This window comes from Daphnia pulex, chromosome 10, assembly GCF_021134715.1.
Source record: "Daphnia pulex isolate KAP4 chromosome 10, ASM2113471v1".
Taxonomy (NCBI): Eukaryota; Metazoa; Arthropoda; class Branchiopoda; order Diplostraca; family Daphniidae; genus Daphnia; species Daphnia pulex.
Genome location: NC_060026.1, coordinates 12,431,004 through 12,451,230, shown reverse-complemented (window position 1 = coordinate 12,451,230; position 20,227 = coordinate 12,431,004). Strand labels below are relative to the sequence as shown.

The 20,227-nt window shown below is 39.6% G+C and overlaps 7 protein-coding genes and 1 long non-coding RNA gene across 17 annotated transcripts in view; 3 read left to right on the top strand and 5 right to left on the bottom strand.

Annotated features, from left to right (window-relative positions):
- Window positions 1-2,106, bottom strand: part of LOC124205943 — a 45,074-nt gene extending 42,968 nt beyond the window's left edge. Inside the window, exon 1 of the mRNA XM_046603539.1 lies at window positions 1,613-2,106. The gene's annotated coding sequence lies outside the window, so the exon portion shown is untranslated. The remainder of the gene's footprint in view (window positions 1-1,612) is intronic.
- Window positions 550-5,901, top strand: LOC124205946 (NADP-dependent malic enzyme-like). Of its 6 annotated transcripts, none has more exons than XM_046603545.1 (9): window positions 550-708; window positions 3,241-3,463; window positions 3,531-3,689; window positions 3,770-4,132; window positions 4,204-4,515; window positions 4,587-4,955; window positions 5,022-5,192; window positions 5,257-5,380; window positions 5,451-5,901. In XM_046603545.1, exons 1-9 carry the CDS (start codon window positions 623-625, stop codon window positions 5,579-5,581), a joined length of 1,938 nt encoding a protein of 645 aa, XP_046459501.1. In that variant the 5' UTR covers window positions 550-622; the 3' UTR covers window positions 5,582-5,901. The 6 variants fall into 6 exon arrangements, with proteins under 6 accessions (XP_046459501.1, XP_046459498.1, XP_046459499.1 ...); XM_046603543.1 differs by lacking the exon at window positions 550-708 and adding an exon at window positions 1,293-1,496; XM_046603548.1 differs by lacking the exon at window positions 550-708 and adding an exon at window positions 2,111-2,131.
- Window positions 2,564-2,941, bottom strand: LOC124205951. The gene is made up of 2 exons (XR_006879516.1): window positions 2,850-2,941; window positions 2,564-2,752 (listed from the first exon to the last, which is right to left on the bottom strand). It is a non-coding gene; the product is annotated as an uncharacterized LOC124205951 (long non-coding RNA).
- On the bottom strand, window positions 5,529-10,814 carry LOC124205950 (EEF1A lysine methyltransferase 1-like). 5 transcript variants are annotated; one of them, XR_006879515.1, is made up of 10 exons: window positions 10,515-10,814; window positions 10,306-10,456; window positions 10,037-10,246; window positions 9,736-9,976; window positions 9,316-9,631; window positions 9,064-9,237; window positions 8,796-8,991; window positions 8,403-8,725; window positions 6,196-8,330; window positions 5,529-6,124 (listed from the first exon to the last, which is right to left on the bottom strand). XR_006879515.1 is itself a non-coding variant. In XM_046603553.1 (4 exons), the coding sequence occupies exons 1-4, from the start codon at window positions 10,722-10,724 to the stop codon at window positions 9,828-9,830; spliced, it is 720 nt and encodes a 239-aa protein (XP_046459509.1). In that variant the 5' UTR covers window positions 10,725-10,814; the 3' UTR covers window positions 9,719-9,827. The 5 variants fall into 5 exon arrangements, 1 of the variants encoding a protein (XP_046459509.1); XR_006879514.1 differs by lacking the exons at window positions 10,037-10,246; window positions 10,306-10,456; window positions 10,515-10,814 and having other exon boundaries at window positions 5,750-6,124; window positions 9,736-9,758; XR_006879512.1 differs by lacking the exons at window positions 10,037-10,246; window positions 10,306-10,456; window positions 10,515-10,814 and having other exon boundaries at window positions 5,750-6,124; window positions 9,064-9,631; window positions 9,736-9,758.
- LOC124205949 lies at window positions 6,264-7,662 on the top strand. Its single transcript, XM_046603551.1, has 6 exons — window positions 6,264-6,392; window positions 6,456-6,613; window positions 6,677-6,859; window positions 6,926-7,118; window positions 7,186-7,371; window positions 7,461-7,662. Exons 1-6 carry the CDS (start codon window positions 6,335-6,337, stop codon window positions 7,508-7,510), a joined length of 828 nt encoding a protein of 275 aa, XP_046459507.1. The 5' UTR covers window positions 6,264-6,334; the 3' UTR covers window positions 7,511-7,662.
- A 736-nt stretch (window positions 10,815-11,550) lies between the features above and the next one.
- On the top strand, window positions 11,551-13,627 carry LOC124205948. The gene is made up of 5 exons (XM_046603550.1): window positions 11,551-12,006; window positions 12,135-12,456; window positions 12,540-12,620; window positions 12,720-12,872; window positions 12,951-13,627. Exons 1-5 carry the CDS (start codon window positions 11,995-11,997, stop codon window positions 13,427-13,429), a joined length of 1,047 nt encoding a protein of 348 aa, XP_046459506.1. The 5' UTR covers window positions 11,551-11,994; the 3' UTR covers window positions 13,430-13,627.
- Window positions 13,628-14,062: 435 nt separating this feature from the next.
- LOC124205945 (tuftelin-interacting protein 11-like) lies at window positions 14,063-17,599 on the bottom strand. The gene is made up of 15 exons (XM_046603541.1): window positions 17,252-17,599; window positions 16,999-17,191; window positions 16,832-16,925; window positions 16,659-16,760; window positions 16,487-16,601; window positions 16,216-16,411; window positions 15,743-16,152; window positions 15,390-15,679; window positions 15,234-15,321; window positions 15,014-15,144; window positions 14,881-14,947; window positions 14,789-14,816; window positions 14,618-14,729; window positions 14,264-14,532; window positions 14,063-14,198 (listed from the first exon to the last, which is right to left on the bottom strand). The coding sequence occupies exons 1-15, from the start codon at window positions 17,560-17,562 to the stop codon at window positions 14,124-14,126; spliced, it is 2,481 nt and encodes an 826-aa protein (XP_046459497.1). The 5' UTR covers window positions 17,563-17,599; the 3' UTR covers window positions 14,063-14,123.
- On the bottom strand, window positions 17,588-20,066 carry LOC124205947. The gene is made up of 5 exons (XM_046603549.1): window positions 19,520-20,066; window positions 19,284-19,438; window positions 19,009-19,213; window positions 18,574-18,825; window positions 17,588-18,496 (listed from the first exon to the last, which is right to left on the bottom strand). The coding sequence occupies exons 1-5, from the start codon at window positions 20,013-20,015 to the stop codon at window positions 18,018-18,020; spliced, it is 1,587 nt and encodes a 528-aa protein (XP_046459505.1). The 5' UTR covers window positions 20,016-20,066; the 3' UTR covers window positions 17,588-18,017.
- Between the last annotated feature and the right edge of the window lie 161 nt (window positions 20,067-20,227).

Below are 20,227 nucleotides of genomic sequence, written 5' to 3'. Positions count from 1 at the left end.
CGCTTGACTACATACAACCGAGACGAACGAAATAATAAAAAAAGAACACACACAAAAATATTCCGGGTTTTTAGGTCTCTCTCTCCTGCAGAGGCCTTCATCACGCTCTGATAATCAGGGTCCCAGTTCGTGATTATGTATAGAAGACCCAACCCAAAAGTCCTACAACTGCCACCGCATAATCATTAGATAGATATACGGAGAAGGTTACTTGTCATGAGACACTGCAGTCAAGATATTACCATTCGTCTTAATAATTCATTCGTTTTTCTTGTAGCTTTCAAACCGAGAGGATTCTATTCGCTTCCGCAATGGCAAGGCCCCAAAACGGGTTCAATTGGATATCGACAATCGAGCGCATGTATAGATATAGTATAAAAAGAAAATGAATGATTCAACGGATGACTGATTGGGGAGACACTGTTAGTTGTCCCTATTATTATTTGTACCTACTTTTCTTTTTGGGGGGGGGAGGCCGTTTAATGACGGTCGATTCATCCGGCACAAGAGAAAACAAAAAGGAAAGAATCGCTCCAGCTAGGCCAGCAGTCGGCAGCAGCAGCAACTTTCTGTTCAAAAGATTGTGGCAAACGAACCAGTAACTAAAAAGTCGAGCTGGAACATGGGCAACACCGTCTCAGTTGCCACCTGCTACGGCCGGATCAAACACCAACATCAGACGAGCTCCACCACCTCATCAACATCGCCGTGAGTCAAATTCTTGAGAAAAACACATTTCCGTTTTCTTGTATTTTATCTCGACCCTTAAACACTATGGGATCGATCGTTTTCGGAGGGGAATTCGAATGGTTCAATCAACGCCCTGTGATTAGATCATAAGACTCCAATCAGACGAGTTGATTGCTTGCAGACCCTCGTTCGACGTCGATATTTCATTTCAGTCCGACGCTATTGGAGGAAACAAAAATACAAGTTTCCTATTTTTATTTTCTTGTTATTCATTTCTTTTGGGGTCGGCGAGAGTGGAGGGGGTGCAACTGGCAGACGTTGAAAATCTCATCTCATCCGCCCGAAAATTTTTCTCGGAAAGGAGTAGTCCCGAAGCTTATTGCACCACGCGAGGAATGGAATGAGGGGCGGGGATTATTGCGTCCTCTCGATCGTTGATCGGCGCCATCATCTTCACATGGATTCGATTATTTATCGACAGAGGGGCAGGATTTTTGAAAATTTCCGGGAAAAAGGGAAAGTGGAACGCTCGAGCCATCTAGCGGCTAACCTAATTACCCACTCAGGAAATCGAAACGGCGATAGGATGACACACATATTACGTAAACTATAAGCCCGCTCAAAGATATGGCAATCATCTACGCAGTAGTTTACTAGTACAGGGCCGTTTTCGCTACGTGAATCGAAGTGACACTTTTAGTGTGAGGCCGAATGTTCTGGCCTGTTAATCTCAAAGGTCTTTTGATCGTGATCTGCCTACTTCAGAGCCTCGTCGTCATCCAATTGTGTCACATTCAATTCACGTTGTGAGTAAAACAAAAAAAAAGGAATAAAACTCGTTTGATCGAAATGCGAACAGAGGAAAAACAATAACCCAATCAAGAAAAAAAGATTTGTTTGATATTCAAAATGGCTGACTTACCCATTACAGCCGTTATACAGGGTCTCGTTGTAACGTTGTTTGACATGTTCGTTTGTTTGTTTTCTCGTGCAATGGTGGGTGGGAGAAAATTGGATACGAATTTCCTTTTTTTCTTTTCTTCGGTCGGGAAAAAGTTGGAATCCACCACCCTCAACGGGTGTCCTAAATTTGGACGAGGAGGCTCGTCCGTGACGTCACACAAGTCACGCGGTTCTCTGGCTCACCAAACACACGCCCTATTAAAAAGGCCCGGGGCCACCACTTCTTTGGGCTTCGTGGAAACTGCACTAAATTCGCTTCATCAACGTTTTGAGGGAATTTTTTCGCTTTCACCAATTGTTTAGGGAAAGTCTCGGAAATGTTTCCCAGTCGTCGATCAGACTTTACTCACTCAACTTTTAGTCTTTTTGGTGTGTGGTCGAAATATTGGTTGGATTAATTTGTGTGCATGTGCTTCACCTGGCAAATCGCATAAAAAGTCACGTGGATCGGGTTCGTCTGCTAGAGACAATTTGAGAGGTATGGACTGCACCGATTGGCGCGCAGACGCAGAAATGGCGCCAGTTGCTCGGATCCCACCTCCTTTTTCTTTTTTGTCATCCCATTTTCGACCATTTGAGCAGCCCTTTCCTTTCTCTCCCGATAATCCAACACAAAACTCACAAAGTTCATTATTTTCCCACCTTGAACGGTCAGTGAAGACCGTGAGAAGCCGAGGGGTAGCCGCGTGTGCAATATCCAGCTGTGATTCTCGTGATTTCTGTGTGTGTGTAGTGCGTTTTCAGTTTCAATTTATCATCTTTTTTTCCACTATTTCGACTCGGTTGAATATTATTGAGTCGTTATGTTTAGTCTTCCTCTACGAACGCTTACGTAAGTTATTCTTAGAATGGTCCGAAACTGATACGTATACTTCCCACTCCCTATTGCCCAATGTCTACCATTTTGGTATACCCAGAAAATGTTTATTAAGATCTCGAAATAGCAAAATCATTCAATTTTTTAACACAAAGAAATCAGCTGTTTGTGTGTTGCAAACTGGCTTCTATCCAGATTTTGCTTGTAATATCACGGGACTCCGATAGATGACACCGGTTTCGTCTCGATCGTTCGATCGTGATCTCCCAATGAGCGCGTCTCCTGCATAATTGAAATGTCTCGATGAAATTATTTTTCCTCGTGTCCGACCTATATCATAACATTTTTAATATTTTTAAGCACTTTCTAAAAAAGCTACCTGCTGTGTGGGTGGTGGCGTTGTTCGTTTCCGTTTCTTTTTTATCCGGTTTATTCCGTCTATCTTTAGCAACGCTCATATGGGCTTTGCACGTGTAGGGTAAAAGAGCATGAGGAGTATCGAACGAGAGTCCAAGGGCATCGGCGCAGGCGTCGTTCGGTCCGGTTTGTGTATTTGGCTTACATCACCTCTAGTCTGTCCAGACTGTCCTTGGATGTGATCATTACGACCGTTCAAAGCAGAAATTTGGGCCGTTAAAAAACAAACCGTAATCTATTAAAAGTTGGTGTTGAAACCACATCCATCAATTGATAACCGTCTCTGCGGTGATTGACTTGTTTGCCAGTTGTACGACTGCCCCGAGTTTAATCCGACCATCTTTCAATTTCAGACACTCGAGTAGCGGCAGTTGCAGCGCTCAGCCCGGTGGTGTGCGACTCCTAGCATCTTTGCAATCCTATTTCGCCATGACGGACAAAAATCACCAACAAGCCATGGATCGTCTGGGACAGCGGACTTTCTTTCACAGCGATTTCAAGGGCAGGAATCACGACAACGTTTGCCCTTCCATGGTCCGTGGCATCGACTACATCCGAGATCCTCGTCTCAACAAAGTAACTAGATCAAACAAAATGAAATCAAAGTTAAAAAAAACAAATCTTTAATTGGTTCTTTCTTCAGGGCATGGCTTTCACTTTGGCCGAGAGGCAAGCGTTGGGCATCCATGGACTGATTCCGCCCAGGTTCAAGACCCAGGAAGAACAGGTTGAACTTTGCTTGACTAACCTCAAGCGCTATTCGGAGGATCTCAACAAATACATTTACCTCATGGGCTTGCAGGTGCGCTGACCTCCTTTTTCCACCCTCCCTTATGTTCTATGACGTAATTTGTCCTTAATTTGTCCTTCTCTAAATTACAGGATCGTAACGAGCGCTTGTTTTATCGTATTCTCTCCGAGAATGTCGAGGACATGATGCCCATCGTTTACACCCCGACGGTTGGTCTGGCCTGTCAGAAATTCGGTGTCATCTATCGTCGCCCTCGCGGTCTATTTATCTCCATTCACGATAAGGGACACATTTACAGCATGTTGCGTAACTGGCCCGAAGAAGATGTCCGCGCCATTGTCGTCACTGACGGTGAGCGAATTTTGGGACTTGGAGATTTGGGAGCTTACGGTATGGGCATTCCGGTCGGTAAATTGGCCCTTTACACCGCTCTGGCCGGAATTAAACCTCACCAGTGTCTCCCAATTGTCCTGGACGTTGGCACCAATACTCAGGTATATTTTTAATTTTAAAAAGAATTATTCTAATTCAAACTTGGGGTTTATACGGTCTGTTTAAAATTCAGGAACTGCTGGATGATCCGCTCTACATCGGATTGAGACAGAAGAGAGTCACCGGAGATGCTTATGACGAGTTGATTGACGAGTTCATGACAGCCGTTGTACACCGTTACGGCCAAAATACTTTGATCCAGTTTGAAGATTTCGGCAACCACAACGCCTTCCGCTTCCTTGAAAAGTACCGCAACAAATATCTGACTTTCAACGACGATATTCAAGGCACCGCTTCGGTGGCTGTGGCTGGTTTGTTGGCTTCCCTTCGCCTAACCAAAACCAAATTAGCAGAAAACACTTTCCTCTTCCAAGGAGCCGGAGAGGTAAACCAACTTTCGGATAATTCGTGTAATCAAGGAAATTGTTTAGACTAATGGATTGTTTTTTCCTTTAGGCTTCGATTGGTATCGCCCAGCTGATCGTCATGGCTCTGGAGAAAGAAGGAGTGCCGCACGAAGAAGCTTTGAAGAAGATTTGGTTGGTCGACTCTAAGGGTCTGTTGGTCAAGGATCGGCCAGAAGGTGGTATCTCTGGTCACAAGAAGGAATTCGCCCAAGACCATCCTCCTATGAGACACTTGAGCGACGTTGTCAAGAAGATTAAACCCTCGGTGCTGATTGGAGCGGCCGCCATCGGCGGAGCCTTCACTACCGAAATCATCAAAGATATGGCCTCATTTAACGATCGCCCAGTCATCTTTGCTCTCAGCAACCCGACTAGCAAAGCCGAGTGCACGGCCGAAGACGCTTACAAATATACTGACGTAATGAAAGTGTTTTCCTTGAAAAACAAAATTACCAATCCATTTGAAATTGATTGCTTCTTTCAGGGAAAAGCTATTTTTGCCAGCGGTTCTCCTTTCCTGCCTGTAACCTACAACGGCCAGACCTTCTACCCTGGTCAGGGTAACAATGCCTACATTTTCCCCGGCGTGGCGCTGGCCGTCATCACCACCGGCATCCATCACATTAAGGACGACATCTTCCTCATGGCTGCCGAGGTGCTTTCACTCCATTAACGATAGCTAGGCAATCTCCTTTACCATCTTATTTCTAATTATACAGGCTCTTGCCAACCGAGTGTCTGAACAAGATTTGGCAGAAGGCCGTCTCTACCCTCCTCTAGGAACAATCCAGGAGTGCTCGATAGCTATTGCTGCCTACATCGCTGAACATGCGTACAAAAACGGTAAATGTTCTCTTTTACTTTGAACGATTTTCTCCTTCATTGACTCACAAAATTATGTCCCGTTATTCAGGACTAGCTTCAACTTATCCGGAACCGGCCGACAAGGAAGCTTTCATCAAAGCCCAGCTGTACGATTTTACATACGACGATAAATCAGCACTGCCAGACGTTTACGAATGGCCCCAACTTAGCAAATATTGAATCCAGCGGACGCTTGAAGAGACATAATTTCTTTCAAAATATCTTTAATAGCTGTTTAAACAAAATATCAACAAGTCCGCGTGGAACCCGAGTATCTATGTAACCGAATACTGCACCTTAGGAACGAAATCAAAGTTTAGAAAAAAAACTCCGTTTTTGACGAATGGATCAAATACTAATAACACACAAGAGATATGACTTTCGAGAGTGGGAGGCTTTTAATTGATGTATTACCTCTTTCCCCGGACGCACTGCATAGTGACGCACGTTCAATCATTATTTCCAATAAATGTTTCCTGGGTCAAAAGAACAAACAAAAACAACAGTCTAACGATTACTTTCACTTTTTTGTTTTATAAGTTATTCGTGACATAAACAAACAAAAGTCTAGACTATCGAGTTTCGAGATAAAGCAGACGTAATGGCAAAAGACCTTGATCGTTTTACATTTTTGGAGTCGCACTTTGAATCACGCGCGACCGTTGAACATTTCGTGTCGTTACTTAGACTTATCAGTCGTTTAATAGTTAAGGGTCAGAGTACCTGTCACATTAGGCAATAAATGAAATTGGTTAATCCTTCCGCATATTCGGCTTCTCTATATAAATCCATACAGCGCGCTTAATTAAATCCTTGGCTATAAATCAATTTGAGATGTTATCCGTTTCCCGGGTTTTTTATAGCGTTACAGAAATTAATAAAAAGGTGCTGAGCTTTTCGTGTTGCGCAGCACTCGTTTGTGGAATCTGAAAGATGTTCATTAAGTGGGCACTGCTTTTTTCCGTTGCCTTGGTCTTTTTCAAGGCATCAGGTAGTTTCACAGATCGCATAAATTTGTTTAAAATTGAATAACCTATTGATTTTTTTTTTTAAGAATGTGTAAAGGATGAAGTGCATGAACTTCACGATTTAGTCGTTCAGTACGCTCCACGGCTCCGTTTTGATTCTAAATCCGGCGATACACTCGGCCAATGCCTTCCCAGTAGCGCCGAGGATTATTTCCGCCTCCGTCAAAATGGATTCACTGGAAGAGTAATGTATTCCATCCTGGTAACCTTTCCAGCCAATCATTTATGGGATTTGTTTGAATCCTAGGTTTGCAACATGGATTATATCAGCATTTTGGATGGGCGTATCCCGGCTTATTACGAAGCTGACGAGTGTGAAAACAATAACATGATCTTTTCTTATTGGTTCTTTTACGGCTACAAAGATGACTGCCCTATGTTACCGGGAGATCCTGGAGACGATGTCAACTGGGGACGTTATGTAGTCAAGGTGATTAAATCGCCAGTTTGAAAGGGTGTCATGCTCAGAAATTGGAGCCGGTCCATTTCAATTTAGGTTTTGAACGGCAGCCAAGTGGATCGTGTCATTTTCTATCAACACGAAGGCTGGTACACTCGTAATCCAGGCCGCTATGAAGTGTTCGAGTCGACACATCCTATTTCGTACGTCGGAAAGTTGCGTCAAGGAACTTATCACGATGATGGCGGCTCGGGAACTTGTTGCTACTTTGAAGATTACCGCAATCCAGGTAATGTCCGTGGCAGGAAAATTGAAATCAAATTGATTCGGTCACCAAAAGGGAACGTTTGATTTAGGATCACCGGATAAGCATATGGATAGCTGGCGTAATTTAGTTTGGCTGAGAAACAACGGAAACACGACTCCAGAATGGATGACCAATAACGATCCTTATTACTGGAACGGCGTACCTTTGCCACATTTCAGAGGCGAAAATTTGTGCGATTTGAGAGGCTGTGAAGGCGGGAATCTTCAAACCTGTGGTATGTACAGGATTGTGATTAATTCATCGTTATTAAGTAAAATAAATGATATGACAATTTTCTTTAGTTAATTCCTCCATTTCTGTTAGGAACCTGCGGCTGCCATAAATCTGACGTTCCTGATGATGAGAGACCCTAGTTTAGATTTATCAACGGACAAACTATAACGTCATGGTTATTGAAACACGCAAATTTTTACCATTCCTTCGAAAACTTGATTTGTCAATTAAAATATCTGTCAACAAAATTAGATGAAAGAAAAAATAGACATTCAATGTTTCAGATTCAAAATACCCCAAACGCTTTCTATCGAGTTGTGCCCAAGGGACGATAAAAATGTCCTGATTGTAAAAAATTGCGCAAATATGTTGTTCACGGTTGCCAGGTTGTTTATTATAATACAATAGTTCTGGGGAAGCGGACGAGGGGACCCTTGTGGCTATAAAAATGTTCAATGTTGTTTCTTCCAGAATTTTTTCGAATCTAGCCGAAATAATTTACTTCTTTGGTTAAAACACAACGACTGGTAATTGGAACTACGTATTTCACATGTTATAGTAAACAAACAAGTAAAGAGCATTTTAATGGGATAAAAACTGCTATGGTTGATTAAGTTTGAGGTCATCAACAACAACAAGGAAACAAAATGGATGTGTCGTCTTAAAGCAACGCACTCTAACTAACTGCAAACAACGTAGCCATCCGGCATACACAACACTTGGTAATTATTTGCTACAGGCCTTATCGTTCGAGTGAAAAAGAAGGTTGAAAATATATAAGAGAAAGCTGTTGTAGATGCCACAAACTTGTAGAAAAGTCGATTCTCCTTATCCAAGTCCTGTCGCTCCTGCCCATCTTCATTCGGAATTACTTCATCTTTAGAAGATACTATGGTAGTTCGAGGTTGACCATTGTTTCGCATTAACAGATCCATAGAAGGAAGTGCCGTTACGGTTAATCTATTAAGATAATTGAAAATTTTATTCATTACGACTTCTCATTTTGTTGTTGGGAATTTATTTTCTGCTTACCGTTGACGTTCTGAAGGATCGATGGGGAATTGCAAAGCATCTTCTGATGGGAATTCACGCTTCTTGCGACGACAGGGATTAGTAGAACTGCCACCAACAAATAACCAGGACGGAATACAATTCTGTACACTTGTCACGCTTAGTGATGCTACCGAAGTGTAAGTTGCTGTCTTCCAGAAAGGATTAGTATTACTTCCGCCAAATAGAAAACGTTGGAGGCTGTTTATTCTTAGTTGAGCGTCCGGATATTCATTCGCCATTCCGTTTTTGTTTCGACTTCTGACGTCAATTTCTTCCTGTTGTTGGTCATTCTGATTGTCATTCTAAAAAAAGAAAATAGCAAACATTATTTATAGTTCAATTGCATCGTGCCATTTGAATAATTGTTCTTACAAACAAATATGAAGTTCTTAAATGAATCGTATCGTCTTCGGCATATTCGTGGTAACGTGGCTGGTTATTAAGTAGGACATGAAGTGGCGAACCGTAAGGCAATAACGGAATAAATTGTCCCTGCCGTGGCAGATGAAGAGGCTGGTGAAATAAAGCGTCCGGAAAAGCCGACAAAATAATCGGGCCCAATAGATACCTTCATGCAAAAAACGGAAGTAACTTAAATTTAAAATTCGTATAATTTTACATGTAAGTGCATTCTCATTACCTGAAAAGATGGGATTGCATGTCGTGTATCTCCGACCAAAGGAATTCTCGGTGTGCACCGACTGTCTAAGCAACGGGTTCTTATATATAGCTAGGTTTTCGGACATTGTCAGCTAATTGCAAAGCAATTTACTCTCGTCAACACTTCCACGCGGTGATTTTAGGCTTCCCAGAACTCAGAACATCCAGAATAAATTGGTCGGAAAGCACGGTAAAGTAAACCTCTAATTACGTCGTGATCTCATTCACTTACTCACGTTCCCGCAAATTCTCACAGCTCCAACAGCGTCTTTTCTTCAAGGTATAGCGGTATAGTCAAATTCAATTGAATAAATTGGGAAACAGAACTGTAAAAGGTATTTTTTAAACTTTCCTCTTTTGAAATTGTTTCCGGGGCAAGGAAAAAACAACCTTATTAGTTAAGGTAAATAGACCGCCAAAGCTTACGTGGTACTCGTGATTTTCTATGATGAGTTATACTGGATGCATTTAAAATAACTCTGCATTCGCCTGTATGCATGCCGCTGGCAATACGAGCAATTTGAATTTACACACAGGGCGGGAGGAACCTATTTCAAGTGCGATTATTATGAATTCCACAATTCAGAAACAGAATGCCTGTACAGCGGACGACTAGTGATTTCTAAGAGGCTTTATCGTGATTCGTTCTCACTTTATTATCACTTGGTGTTGTGTCATTTCAAAATGTATGAGCCAGTTTCTGAATAGCTTTCGAGAAACTTAGGTGATAATCAATATGCTTCATCACGTTTCATGAGTAGTGATTAATGCTGAATCAAAATCGTAGTTGGCATAGCAGCGAAAATCGTTTGCGAGATTATTCCGGTGTTTTGGTTGGAATGCACACATTTTGAGCTGTAGCAAACGACCCGCCAAGTCCTCCATAATACTTCCTAAATCAGTACAATAGTTAGCAAAGTGAAATTAAATCATTTTTCTTCTGATTAAACTACCTGTACAAAGGATGAGTGGACCTTTGGAGAGGTATCTCATAGTCAGAGCAGTTTTAGTTAAACATTCCTCGCTCAGGAAAGGTGGGTCAGCCACTACCACTTCAAATGATGAACCGAGCTCTCTTGGAACTTCTAGTGGAGAGTGGTAGTCATAAAAGGTAAAATCGTCTCCATACACACTAAAGCGTGTATCATATTCAAAGAGGTGGGCTAAAACATTGAAATGGATTATAACCATCTGTTCTCTCATGATTGAAGGACATAATTACCTTTGACAGATTCAGGTTTCAGTTTTCTTAATTCTTTGTACAGAGTTGGACAAGATATACAAGCAATCCGTCCATCGCTACCAGCTAGCCTCAAAGCTTCTCTGGCAAGAACAGCGGAAGTGTGGTCATCATACCAAAATTGGCTGAGTTGCTAAAATATTGATGTCAATAATTCGCTCGATAAATTAATGAGATATCTAGAGTCCTACCCAATCTTCTTCTAAAACAACTTCGTCGAGAACTTTGTTGTCCTTTTCAGCTGATTCTGCAATTGACCGTAGTCGTTCTTCTCTTTCCTTCTTTTCTGAGAGAAATTCGTTCAAGGCAGCAAGGGTTGACAGAGACAGTTCTGGTTCATCTTCATCATCGTCGTCTTTTTCTTCGTTGAAAATCATATTAACTACTTGCTCTTCAGACATAGCGAAACGTAAATTTAGACAGCAATTGACAATCGAGTCTGCAAGAAAATGACACGTTGTTTACTTTGGTGTTTCGTCTGCTACATAATTTTGATGACAATTGACAAGTTGGCACTTGGCAGAGAAGAAGCGGTATTGACTAATTGATCAAACTAAAACAGGTATAGGCAATATAAAAATTAAAATTGTTAATAAATTCGCACACGTAAGACTAACCCCACTGATGGGCTCAACATAGTAATAATAATTTCCCGACCATCATCACTTTTTTCTTAATGGAGCAGTCTAACCGTCTAACATCCACGTTTCCATCAAATTTGTGTCCAAAATGGCCCAATCAGGCAATCAGCGTACAGAGTTTGCTGTACGCTGATTGGCCATTTAAAAAATAAATAAATAATAGTTTCATTAATTTCAGTCCCCATCAACTTCCATGACTTAAAAATTTTACCTGTTATACCTAAGGGTGTTGCGCATGATTGGGAAGTGCCCACATTATTTTCGGTTTGAATTTGAATGCAGACTACATGAGTACATGTAAGTCAAAGCCAACAGGTACGTTAATAAATAAACTAGCAAGTCGTTTATTTTGTTACCTTTGTTTTTGGGGAAAATAAAAAAAAAAAAATTACATAATAAATCGAATTCGACCGACCCACGATAATAAACGTTTTCAACTGAAAATTTATTGAATTTAATTCACCGATTTATTTATTTCAAATATTAATATAGAGTTTTTCCCATTTTTGATTTATTATTTCTTTTTTAAATGTTTTATTTTAATATAATTTATCCAAATGGTTCAATAAAAAAATAGGTTTACGTCATCTTATTTTTTTTAAAGGTGTATGCCCAAATGCTTTCTTCTGGTTCTTTTTGGTCTGCTGCTACTCTCCGCGCGTGGCTTGATTAATCAAAAGACAGTAGCTAAATTCCTGTTCCGTATTCTGGCCTTTTATAGTAATCTTATGTTTCAATGTTTGACATAAAATCAATCTCTTTTAAAACCAAGCTAGCGATTAGCGAGTACTAAACAGTTTTCCTTCTCCTTTTTTCCGAAAATGGAGAATTTGCAATTCCGTTACTATCAATCAGCAGTGGACGTGATTGACGTCGGGAAAACTCACGGAACAATCAAAGCTACATAAAGAAAAGATGCGTGTTCAGGAGTTCAGTCAACAGTTCATTTCCACCGCAGTGACATTCAACTTCCAGCAGCCAAAATAAAAATAAATTATTCTTATCAGTATCCAACCATTACCAACGCAATATGAAGAGCATTGTAAGTATTATACTAGGTAGTTTATTTCATACAGCAAAGTTTATTTCCTGTTAAATTTTATTATCAAACTGTTCCTTTGATTTGTTTCTTACTCTTACTTCTATCTGCATATCAATTAAATTGATTAGTTTGAACTAATCATCGCTGTCCTTGGGGTGAGCATATGCATGTTATCCGCACAAATTTCGGCTGTTAGCTGGACGACCTACAACCCCTTTTACCTCGTTCCTTACTTTGAGTACCAGGCCGAAACAGCACGGCAACACAATGCAGCTAGAATTGCAGCTGACACTTCGTTCGCTTTAGATTCAGCTGGTCGCTCATTTATCGATAAGATAGCCAAATTAAATTTAAAAGGTCAACTCAAGGGAATAAGAAGAGCACTCGAACAGTTGGCTGCCCAAAGGGAAATGGACTTGAATGAAATACAAATTAAATTGAATGAGAAAGGTAATGCAGGCTACAAATTAAAAAATATATATATAAAGTTGCATTTAATGAATTTAAATTAAAAATTTTCTAACAATCAATAGCAACCAAATTCGACTTGGAAAACTTAAAGACGGCTGTGGGTGAAATTGATTCCAATCTCATGTCATTGACCCAAAAATTTGGTGACGAATAATTTTTTAAAGAAGCTTATTGTAAACTATTCGACTGCACCAGGAAAAAAATATTTTATTTATCTTTTTTTTTTTTTATTTTTTTTTTAGAGAAAGAGACTGCCGTTATAGAAATTGGACACATGCCCGAGTCTTGCACAGATCTCAAAACAATCGGCTATAAAATGAACGGAATCTTTCAGATTATAGGAAAGAAACAAATAGAAACCGTTTATTGCAATTTTACGAGTATGAACGCTGAAGGTAGTTAGCATTATTTTTTTAAAATGTCATAGTAGTATACAGGATGTTTTCCAAAAATGGTTGTTTTTTTCTGTGTAGATTTACAGAAATGGATCGGGTACGCTGACATTAAATCAGCGCCCACCTATTTCTACGTGCAAAAAAACGATCACTTCGGTACAACTGGAATTCCAATTCCGTTCGAAAATGAAATAATAAACACTGAAAAGGCCATGGATTTGACCGTGGGAAAATTCACGGCTCCAAGACCGGGAATTTATTTCTTCTCATTCACAGGACTGCCTGATTTTACCGCTTCAACGTCCGTCGTTTATTTTGAAGTTTCTCTTTATCTGAACGGAGAGCGTATTGCATCTGGAAGGGTTGAAGATAGTAACACCGTTCTATTTCAACGGAGTCCGTTGACCGTCCAGTCGACGTTGAATTTGAAAAAAGACGATCAAGTCTGGATGGAAATTAATGACATGTCAACAGGAATTCAGTTGCATGATGCAGGTGGACATTACACTCATTTCACGGGTTTCTTGTTGGAGGAAGAAATTGTCGCGTCGCTTTGAAAGATATCCTGGAAGCAGGGTCAATCAATAAAGGATTAAAAAAAAAACAGATTTACGTGTGTAACTTTTATTGCTTTGAATTTAAATTGAAAGAGAGTTTATTTGTGTCTAATGAATTAGGGAGTGTGTATTTTTTTAATCAGTGTATACTATTTGCAAATAATAAAAGCCATACGAATACATAAAAATATTCTTCAATACGCGAGATTTAAGCAGCAACGGGATTTATTATATTTAGAAATTCGAATAATATGTGTCTTATTTGCGTTTGTGGTCATTGACTGACTATTACAGTATTTTTTCATTACAAGCTTCGCTATAACGTCCGAGTGTCTGACACGCCTTCCTCTCTCCCAGCCCCCCCCCCTTTTATTTAATTGTCACATAATATAGGGTCCTCTTTTTTAACAGTTTTTATAATTTTATTCATTGTTGAATGATTAAAATTAAATCACGCAAGTCCGTTGAGCCTCGCAAGACAATGTAAAACTTGGTGAAAGACAACCAAAACCTGTGTCCAGATTGTATCGTCATCATTTGGCACGCATTCATTTCAACGAGGTCCAAGCTCAAATGAATCAGAAACGCTGTAACTTTGACTGAATCTTTAAAATATAATTTTACAAACGGAAATCAAGAAACAAAGCTTGTATTACTCAAAGTAAAAAAAAATTATTAAATTTATCAGTGCACTCTACAAGACTGCCATATCTAGCAACTGCTGAGCTGTTACAGGAGTCCATATACCATTGACCAAAACGAATACAACCTAAGTAAAACACAAATTAAGAAAATTAAATGCTGTTTAGACTTTAGCAATAAAATTTCTCTTACCTGTCGATCAAAATAGCAAAGAACGTTTCCAACTCGGAAAATGGGCCTTCCAGCTTGAAATCGATTGACAAGCGGAATGCACAAAATTCCTTGCTGGGCACAACGGTACTCGACAAGTTCACGAAATCCATGCGGCACCACAGTCTCCGGAACTGGAAGTGGAGCAGCTATGATTGGCGTCATGATGGGCACAGGAGGCGGAGTAAAATCCACTTGCCCTCCCACAGCCAATGAGCGATTCATCAAATCCAGCGCTCTTGTGAATTGCTCTATTTCATTTAAGGAAAATAATAATATAGAAATACAATTTTATTAAGAAGACGATGAAAAAATGAAAAAAAAACAATAGGATACCTTGAACAGCGGGATTTTGTGCGATTTCTGGAGGGAATAAGGCCTTCCAACCAGTATACCAAACCACAATTTCTTCGTAATTTGGGTGGTGGTTTAGCCACGCAACCAGAACCTAGAAAAAGAAATTCATGCATAATTTGCAACAACAGCTGTGAAATAAATTCAACGTACCTGCAACCATTTTGGGAAGAAATTGGACCTGCAATAATAAAACAGAAGATTGTACTTTTTAGTTTAAACCCATGATACAAGATTATACTTACACAAGTAATTGTATAAGGCTTTGGGAAGGCATAAGATCTTTCCAGTTCATTATCCAGTGCCAAACATCTATTTATGTATTCAATGTAAAAGTTAATAAACGTATTTAAGTTCTGTAGTATTGTAGTAACGAACCTAATTCTTGTCGACTGGGGTTTATGTCCCAATTTGCAATAGCAACTTGCAGTTTTGGTAAAATATTTTTGATGAGGAAAGCATCCATGGAACCCTTGGAGAAAACGGGAACCCAAGGCATCAAAACGGAACTAAAAAATCCATACGGAAGTACACAATATATTAAGTTACACGTTAAAGATAGTCAGCCTTTTAAAAACTAATAAAAAAAAAAAAATACCGTGCAGACTGATCTGACGGTGACCAAGCCACCAACGCTTGTGCCATTTTATGCCGAATGTTGGGATATACGATTTCCAGTTTTGATCCTGAAAATTTGAAATTATTTAAATTTACTACATGATGCAACTATCTAACACGAGTATAAATGCACTACCTAGTCGGGGAAGCCAGGGATGGATCCAGGCATGAATGGGAATGAGATCAGTCAACGGATTCCAACTGTCTACTTCTTTTTGTATTCTGGGAAGAATGAGTTGATCCAAAATATTTTCCATGATCCAGTTTGGCAAAATTTGCTCCCACGACTCGATCAAGTCAACCATTGGATCCGCATTTTTGCAAGTCCACTGTCCAACGAGTCCTCGAAATGCTGGCATCCAGGCATGCCATAACAACCCGTGATAAGGATCCATTCGACTATCATTTTTAACAATTCCGCCCCGACTGTGAATTTTGAAAAATGTTTTACAAAGCAACTCACTCCCACCTCCCACCGAATATTCTTACCTGTTGGTCTGAGTCTTGTTGCAAAATTCCAAGATAGGTCTCCATCGTTGAAAAATTAAACGACAAGCTTCATCTGTTGATTTAGAATCCATGGGACGCCAATAGGTTGATAATCGCAACTTCATTAGGGGAATGAGGTAAGTCAGAGTAACGTTGGCTAGATCCGACGATACGTATTCTTCCGGGTAGCTTTGTTCCAAATTCCTTATCTGCTCCCAAAGGAAGTCTAGAGATAGCTCGTTTGTCGCCTGTTTCAGTTCAAGCTGTTCCAGGACTCCAAGCATCGATGTAAGCATTTCCATTCGTGTGATCTCCTTAGAAACCTCAACGCTCATATTTTTCACTTGCGATTCCATGGCCAATATTTGCTCTTGATTGTAGGAGAGTTCTTTGGCATTTTGAATAATTTCCTATTATTAACGATAAACAGAATTGATTATGAAATCCAAATAATTGTGACAATAATATCTTACGTGTTCACAATGGTCTACTAGAGTGTCCAAGTTGTAGCAGAGTTTTTCAAGTTGAAATTTATCAACTTTGAGTCCAGCTGGTGCAGGTTCGGAATCGCTTGGCTCTTCCGTCCTTTTGGTTCTCAGAGCGCTGTATCCTTGAAGAACACGTTGTTCTCGGCCTGTCATATCAATCACTTTGGCTTTGGAAATTTCACTATATATACAACAGTGTTTTAGATTTCATGCAGAAAAAATGAAAGGTCTTGATTTAAAATCTCAATACTATTACCTGTATTCTCGAGCCATTCTATGAACACCACCTTTAGACATTTCTTCAATCACTTCTTCGGAAGTACGATACATATATTGGATCTTTTTTTTCTTCGACGATGGTTCGACTAAATCTAATATTCATTTTTTAAAAGATTACTCACTATTTTAGTATATTAACTTTTCTTTACCTTTTCTCCAGTGGGCCAAGTTTTTCTTGAACTCTTTCTCTTCTTCATCATCTGATGCTTGTTTCTTTGCAGGTTCATTTTTGTGTTCAGCTCCATACATACCTATGACATGAAGAAATTGCAACAATAGAGATCAATAAGTTAAGTGAAAATCAAAAGCAATGTTTCATTACCAACTGCTCCTCTTCCTTTGCGAACCTGAGCTTCCACAGGTTGGCTTCTTCCTTGCAACTCTTTACCAAGTCCTTTTCCAGGTTGGTAACCCATCTAAACAAAGAAAAATTATTAAAATAGTAAATTAATCTGTTGGGATGCATTCAACAAAATAAAACTGACACACCTGAAATAGAAGCTTAGCACCAATTCCTTTAGTATGTTTTTCCCATTCACCAAGATCGCCAGCACCTGAGCTCTTAGCATCTTTGCTGAACCTATCAAACATTTTTCTGGGCTGTTTCTTGTCCTGCAATGTTTTCTTTCCAGCTGTAAGATTGATTTCACTGGCACTATTGTGGGAATCATCTTCTTCGTCACTATAAAATCAGAAAAGCACTGTGTAATTGTCTTTGAAAGATAACTATGTAATGGCATACCTTTCTGAATACGAAAAGAGCTTGGTTTTTTTCTCAGGTAATTTCTCCTTTTTTGATCCCTGCTGAACACCACCTTTGACAAAATCAACTGGTGTGGTGTAATCCTTGGCTGTTGACGATTTGGAAAAACCTGGACGGCCAGAAGATGACGTTGACCGCTGAGTGAAATTTTCCCCTTCATCTTCATCAAATACTCCATATATCTGTTGGTTTTTCGTCATCTTTTTAAAACGACGTTGACCAGGTTGGAAAGCATCATACAAATCTCTTTCTGACACATCGAAACTCTCCATCTCTTCTTCATTAGCCATTTTCAAAAATTTAGTAAAATGATGATGAAAATTAACCAAATAAGTTGATGATATATGTCTTTCTTTTGTATCAGTTAGAAACACATCAAATAATGATTTAGTTTGAAGAACACAAACTAACAACACACAACACAGTTAAAACTGAAAGTACAAAGTTGCTTAGTATTTTTATATTTCTTCTGCTACCTTGGAGAATGCTAAACAGTAACCAGGTACGTAGTGCGAGCGCGTATAACAGGTCCCAGCGGTTTGAACATGTGATACCAGTTCGAACTTCCTTCCCTTTTACTTATTAAAAAAAAATCTTATTTCAATCCTACTCCAGCAAATTACCATTCCTTTATTAATTAATATCAAATTATTTTCTACCACTCGTAATATATTTTTCAATAATCGGGTCAAAATTCAGTCCATGGTCGATTTTCGCATTTTGGATGTTCCTTCAGCTGAAATTTTCAAAGAGACGAGGCAATATCTTCCTCCAACATGAAACCGGTGAAATGAGTGTAGTGGTCACCGTTGTCAGCCAAATACACCCCTGGTAAGATTTGTTGAATCTGAACCCAAACTTGATCACCTGATTTCAATTTCAGCGTCGACTGGAGGGACAACTGATCATTTTGAAAAGCGACGGTGTTTCCCTCTTCGAGATAAGCAATCCCGACTCCATTCCCGTTCAGATAAAGAATGATTTGCAAGCGAACTAGAGACGTTGTAGCCGGAAGTTCAACCGATCCAGTAAAAGCGAAAGAATAAACTCCTGATCGTGGGGCCGTGAATTTTCCTGTTGTTAAGTTAAAGGCATTTCCCACGTTTATCCGCGCCACATCAAAAGGAATTGGAACCAACTCCGTGTTGAATGAAGAACTTCTCTGAACGTAGAAATGGGCGGGCGCTGATTTGACATCAGCGTATCCAATCCATTTCTCGAAACCTTTTTTAGAAATAATTTGTTGTTATTAAATAATAATTCAGAGTGCATAATAAAGAGAAAAAAAAATAAACATTTACCGTCATCGCCAGGAACTTTGGTGAAATCGCAGTAAACGGATTCCATCGTCGTAGATCCCATAATGGAATAAAATCCATTGAGGGTGTGGCCAATTAACCAAAGATCCTTACATGACGTGGGCATTCTAGTCAGGGCGACTGATCCGGTACACACCAATCGACCAAGCGTGTGGATGCCCGACGAAGTTTCCAGTTGAGTTCGGCCAAAATTCAAGCGGGTGACGGGCAGGACATTTTTGTCCGTAATGACACCTAAAAACATTTGAAGCCAAAAAAAAAATAAAGAGAATATTTACTGAGTCATTTTTGTCACACGGAAAGACGAGGAGATCACGAATATTAACTTCAACATATTTGTTTATAATTTTTCATGAAAGAAAATTAATGTTCTGTTATAAATCTTGTATAATTCCGAGAATCGTTTTCAACTCTTACCGTTATCGACTAATTGAACTGGAGCCACTGAGTCACAGTTGCACTTTGCAATAGAATCAACACAATTTCCGTCAATTCCGCACTGACAGGTGTGAATTCCGGCTGCGTTATTTCCGGACCAAAAATATTGTGATTTTCCGTCTCTGTCATTCCACCAGGAGTAAGCGTAGCCATTTAACTCGAACGGGGCGTAATAACAATCGTACTAAAAAAGGGGGGGGGGGGATTAATTTCAATTTTCAATTTAGGCCTAATTATTATCTAAACACATTTACTTGAATTGACTGATGACACTCGGCAGTCAATTCGGCCAACGATTTTATTTGCCCCATGGACGCGTTGTAATTGATGTATCTCGAATAACACCCAGGATCAGCGCAGTGACCCACGTTAATGGCTGATTCACTGTCGTGTAGAATTGAAGTCGATCCTGTTCATTAAAATGAAACTGAATTCAATTGAGTTTTTACTACATTGAGAAAATTAATGGATTTAAATGAGATTGTTATACCTGTCGTCATGTCACAGTAAACGTAGATCGGGTTATCGCCGACCCATTGGCCGTCCGGATCGATCCATTGCATTCCGGATGGAAGTGAAGGATTGTCCGCGCGGAGTTCTTGGCATGTTCTCGTGATTCCGGCCCTACTCGATGATTTAGTTTCGGTTTGGTAATTTGAAATTGCTTTAGAATCAATTGGTGTGTCTGCTTGATTGCTGAACTGAAGCAATAGGGAAGCTAAAAGAATTTCTTGATTTTGTACTTTGGTCTCCAGTTGGACATTTTTGGCTTCCAGCTGCGTTACTTTCTCTTCAAGTCCCAAATTTTTTTCTTCCAGTTGATAAACTTTTGTCTCTAGTTTTTTCCCCAATTCTTTAAATTCTAATTTTAATTCTCTCAGTTCTTTCAGTGCAACGATATTAGTAACAGTAGAACCTGTAGTCAAACAGGTCAAAATTAATAAAATTCCTACCTGGATGAAAGACGCTGCACAGAAATGAACCATTTTTACTTATTTTTCAAACGGCTTTTGTTCTTTCCAATGGCGTCTGCGTTGTAATTTATAGGACTCACAAAGGACACTTAAACATGAATACATTAAGATAACGATTATTTTGTTGTGAAAACCCCTCCCAAAAAAGATATTTTTTTTTGAACTCGGATACCTGTTGTTTTGTGGCATTCCGTATACGCCAGACTGGGTGATGGGAGATAAAA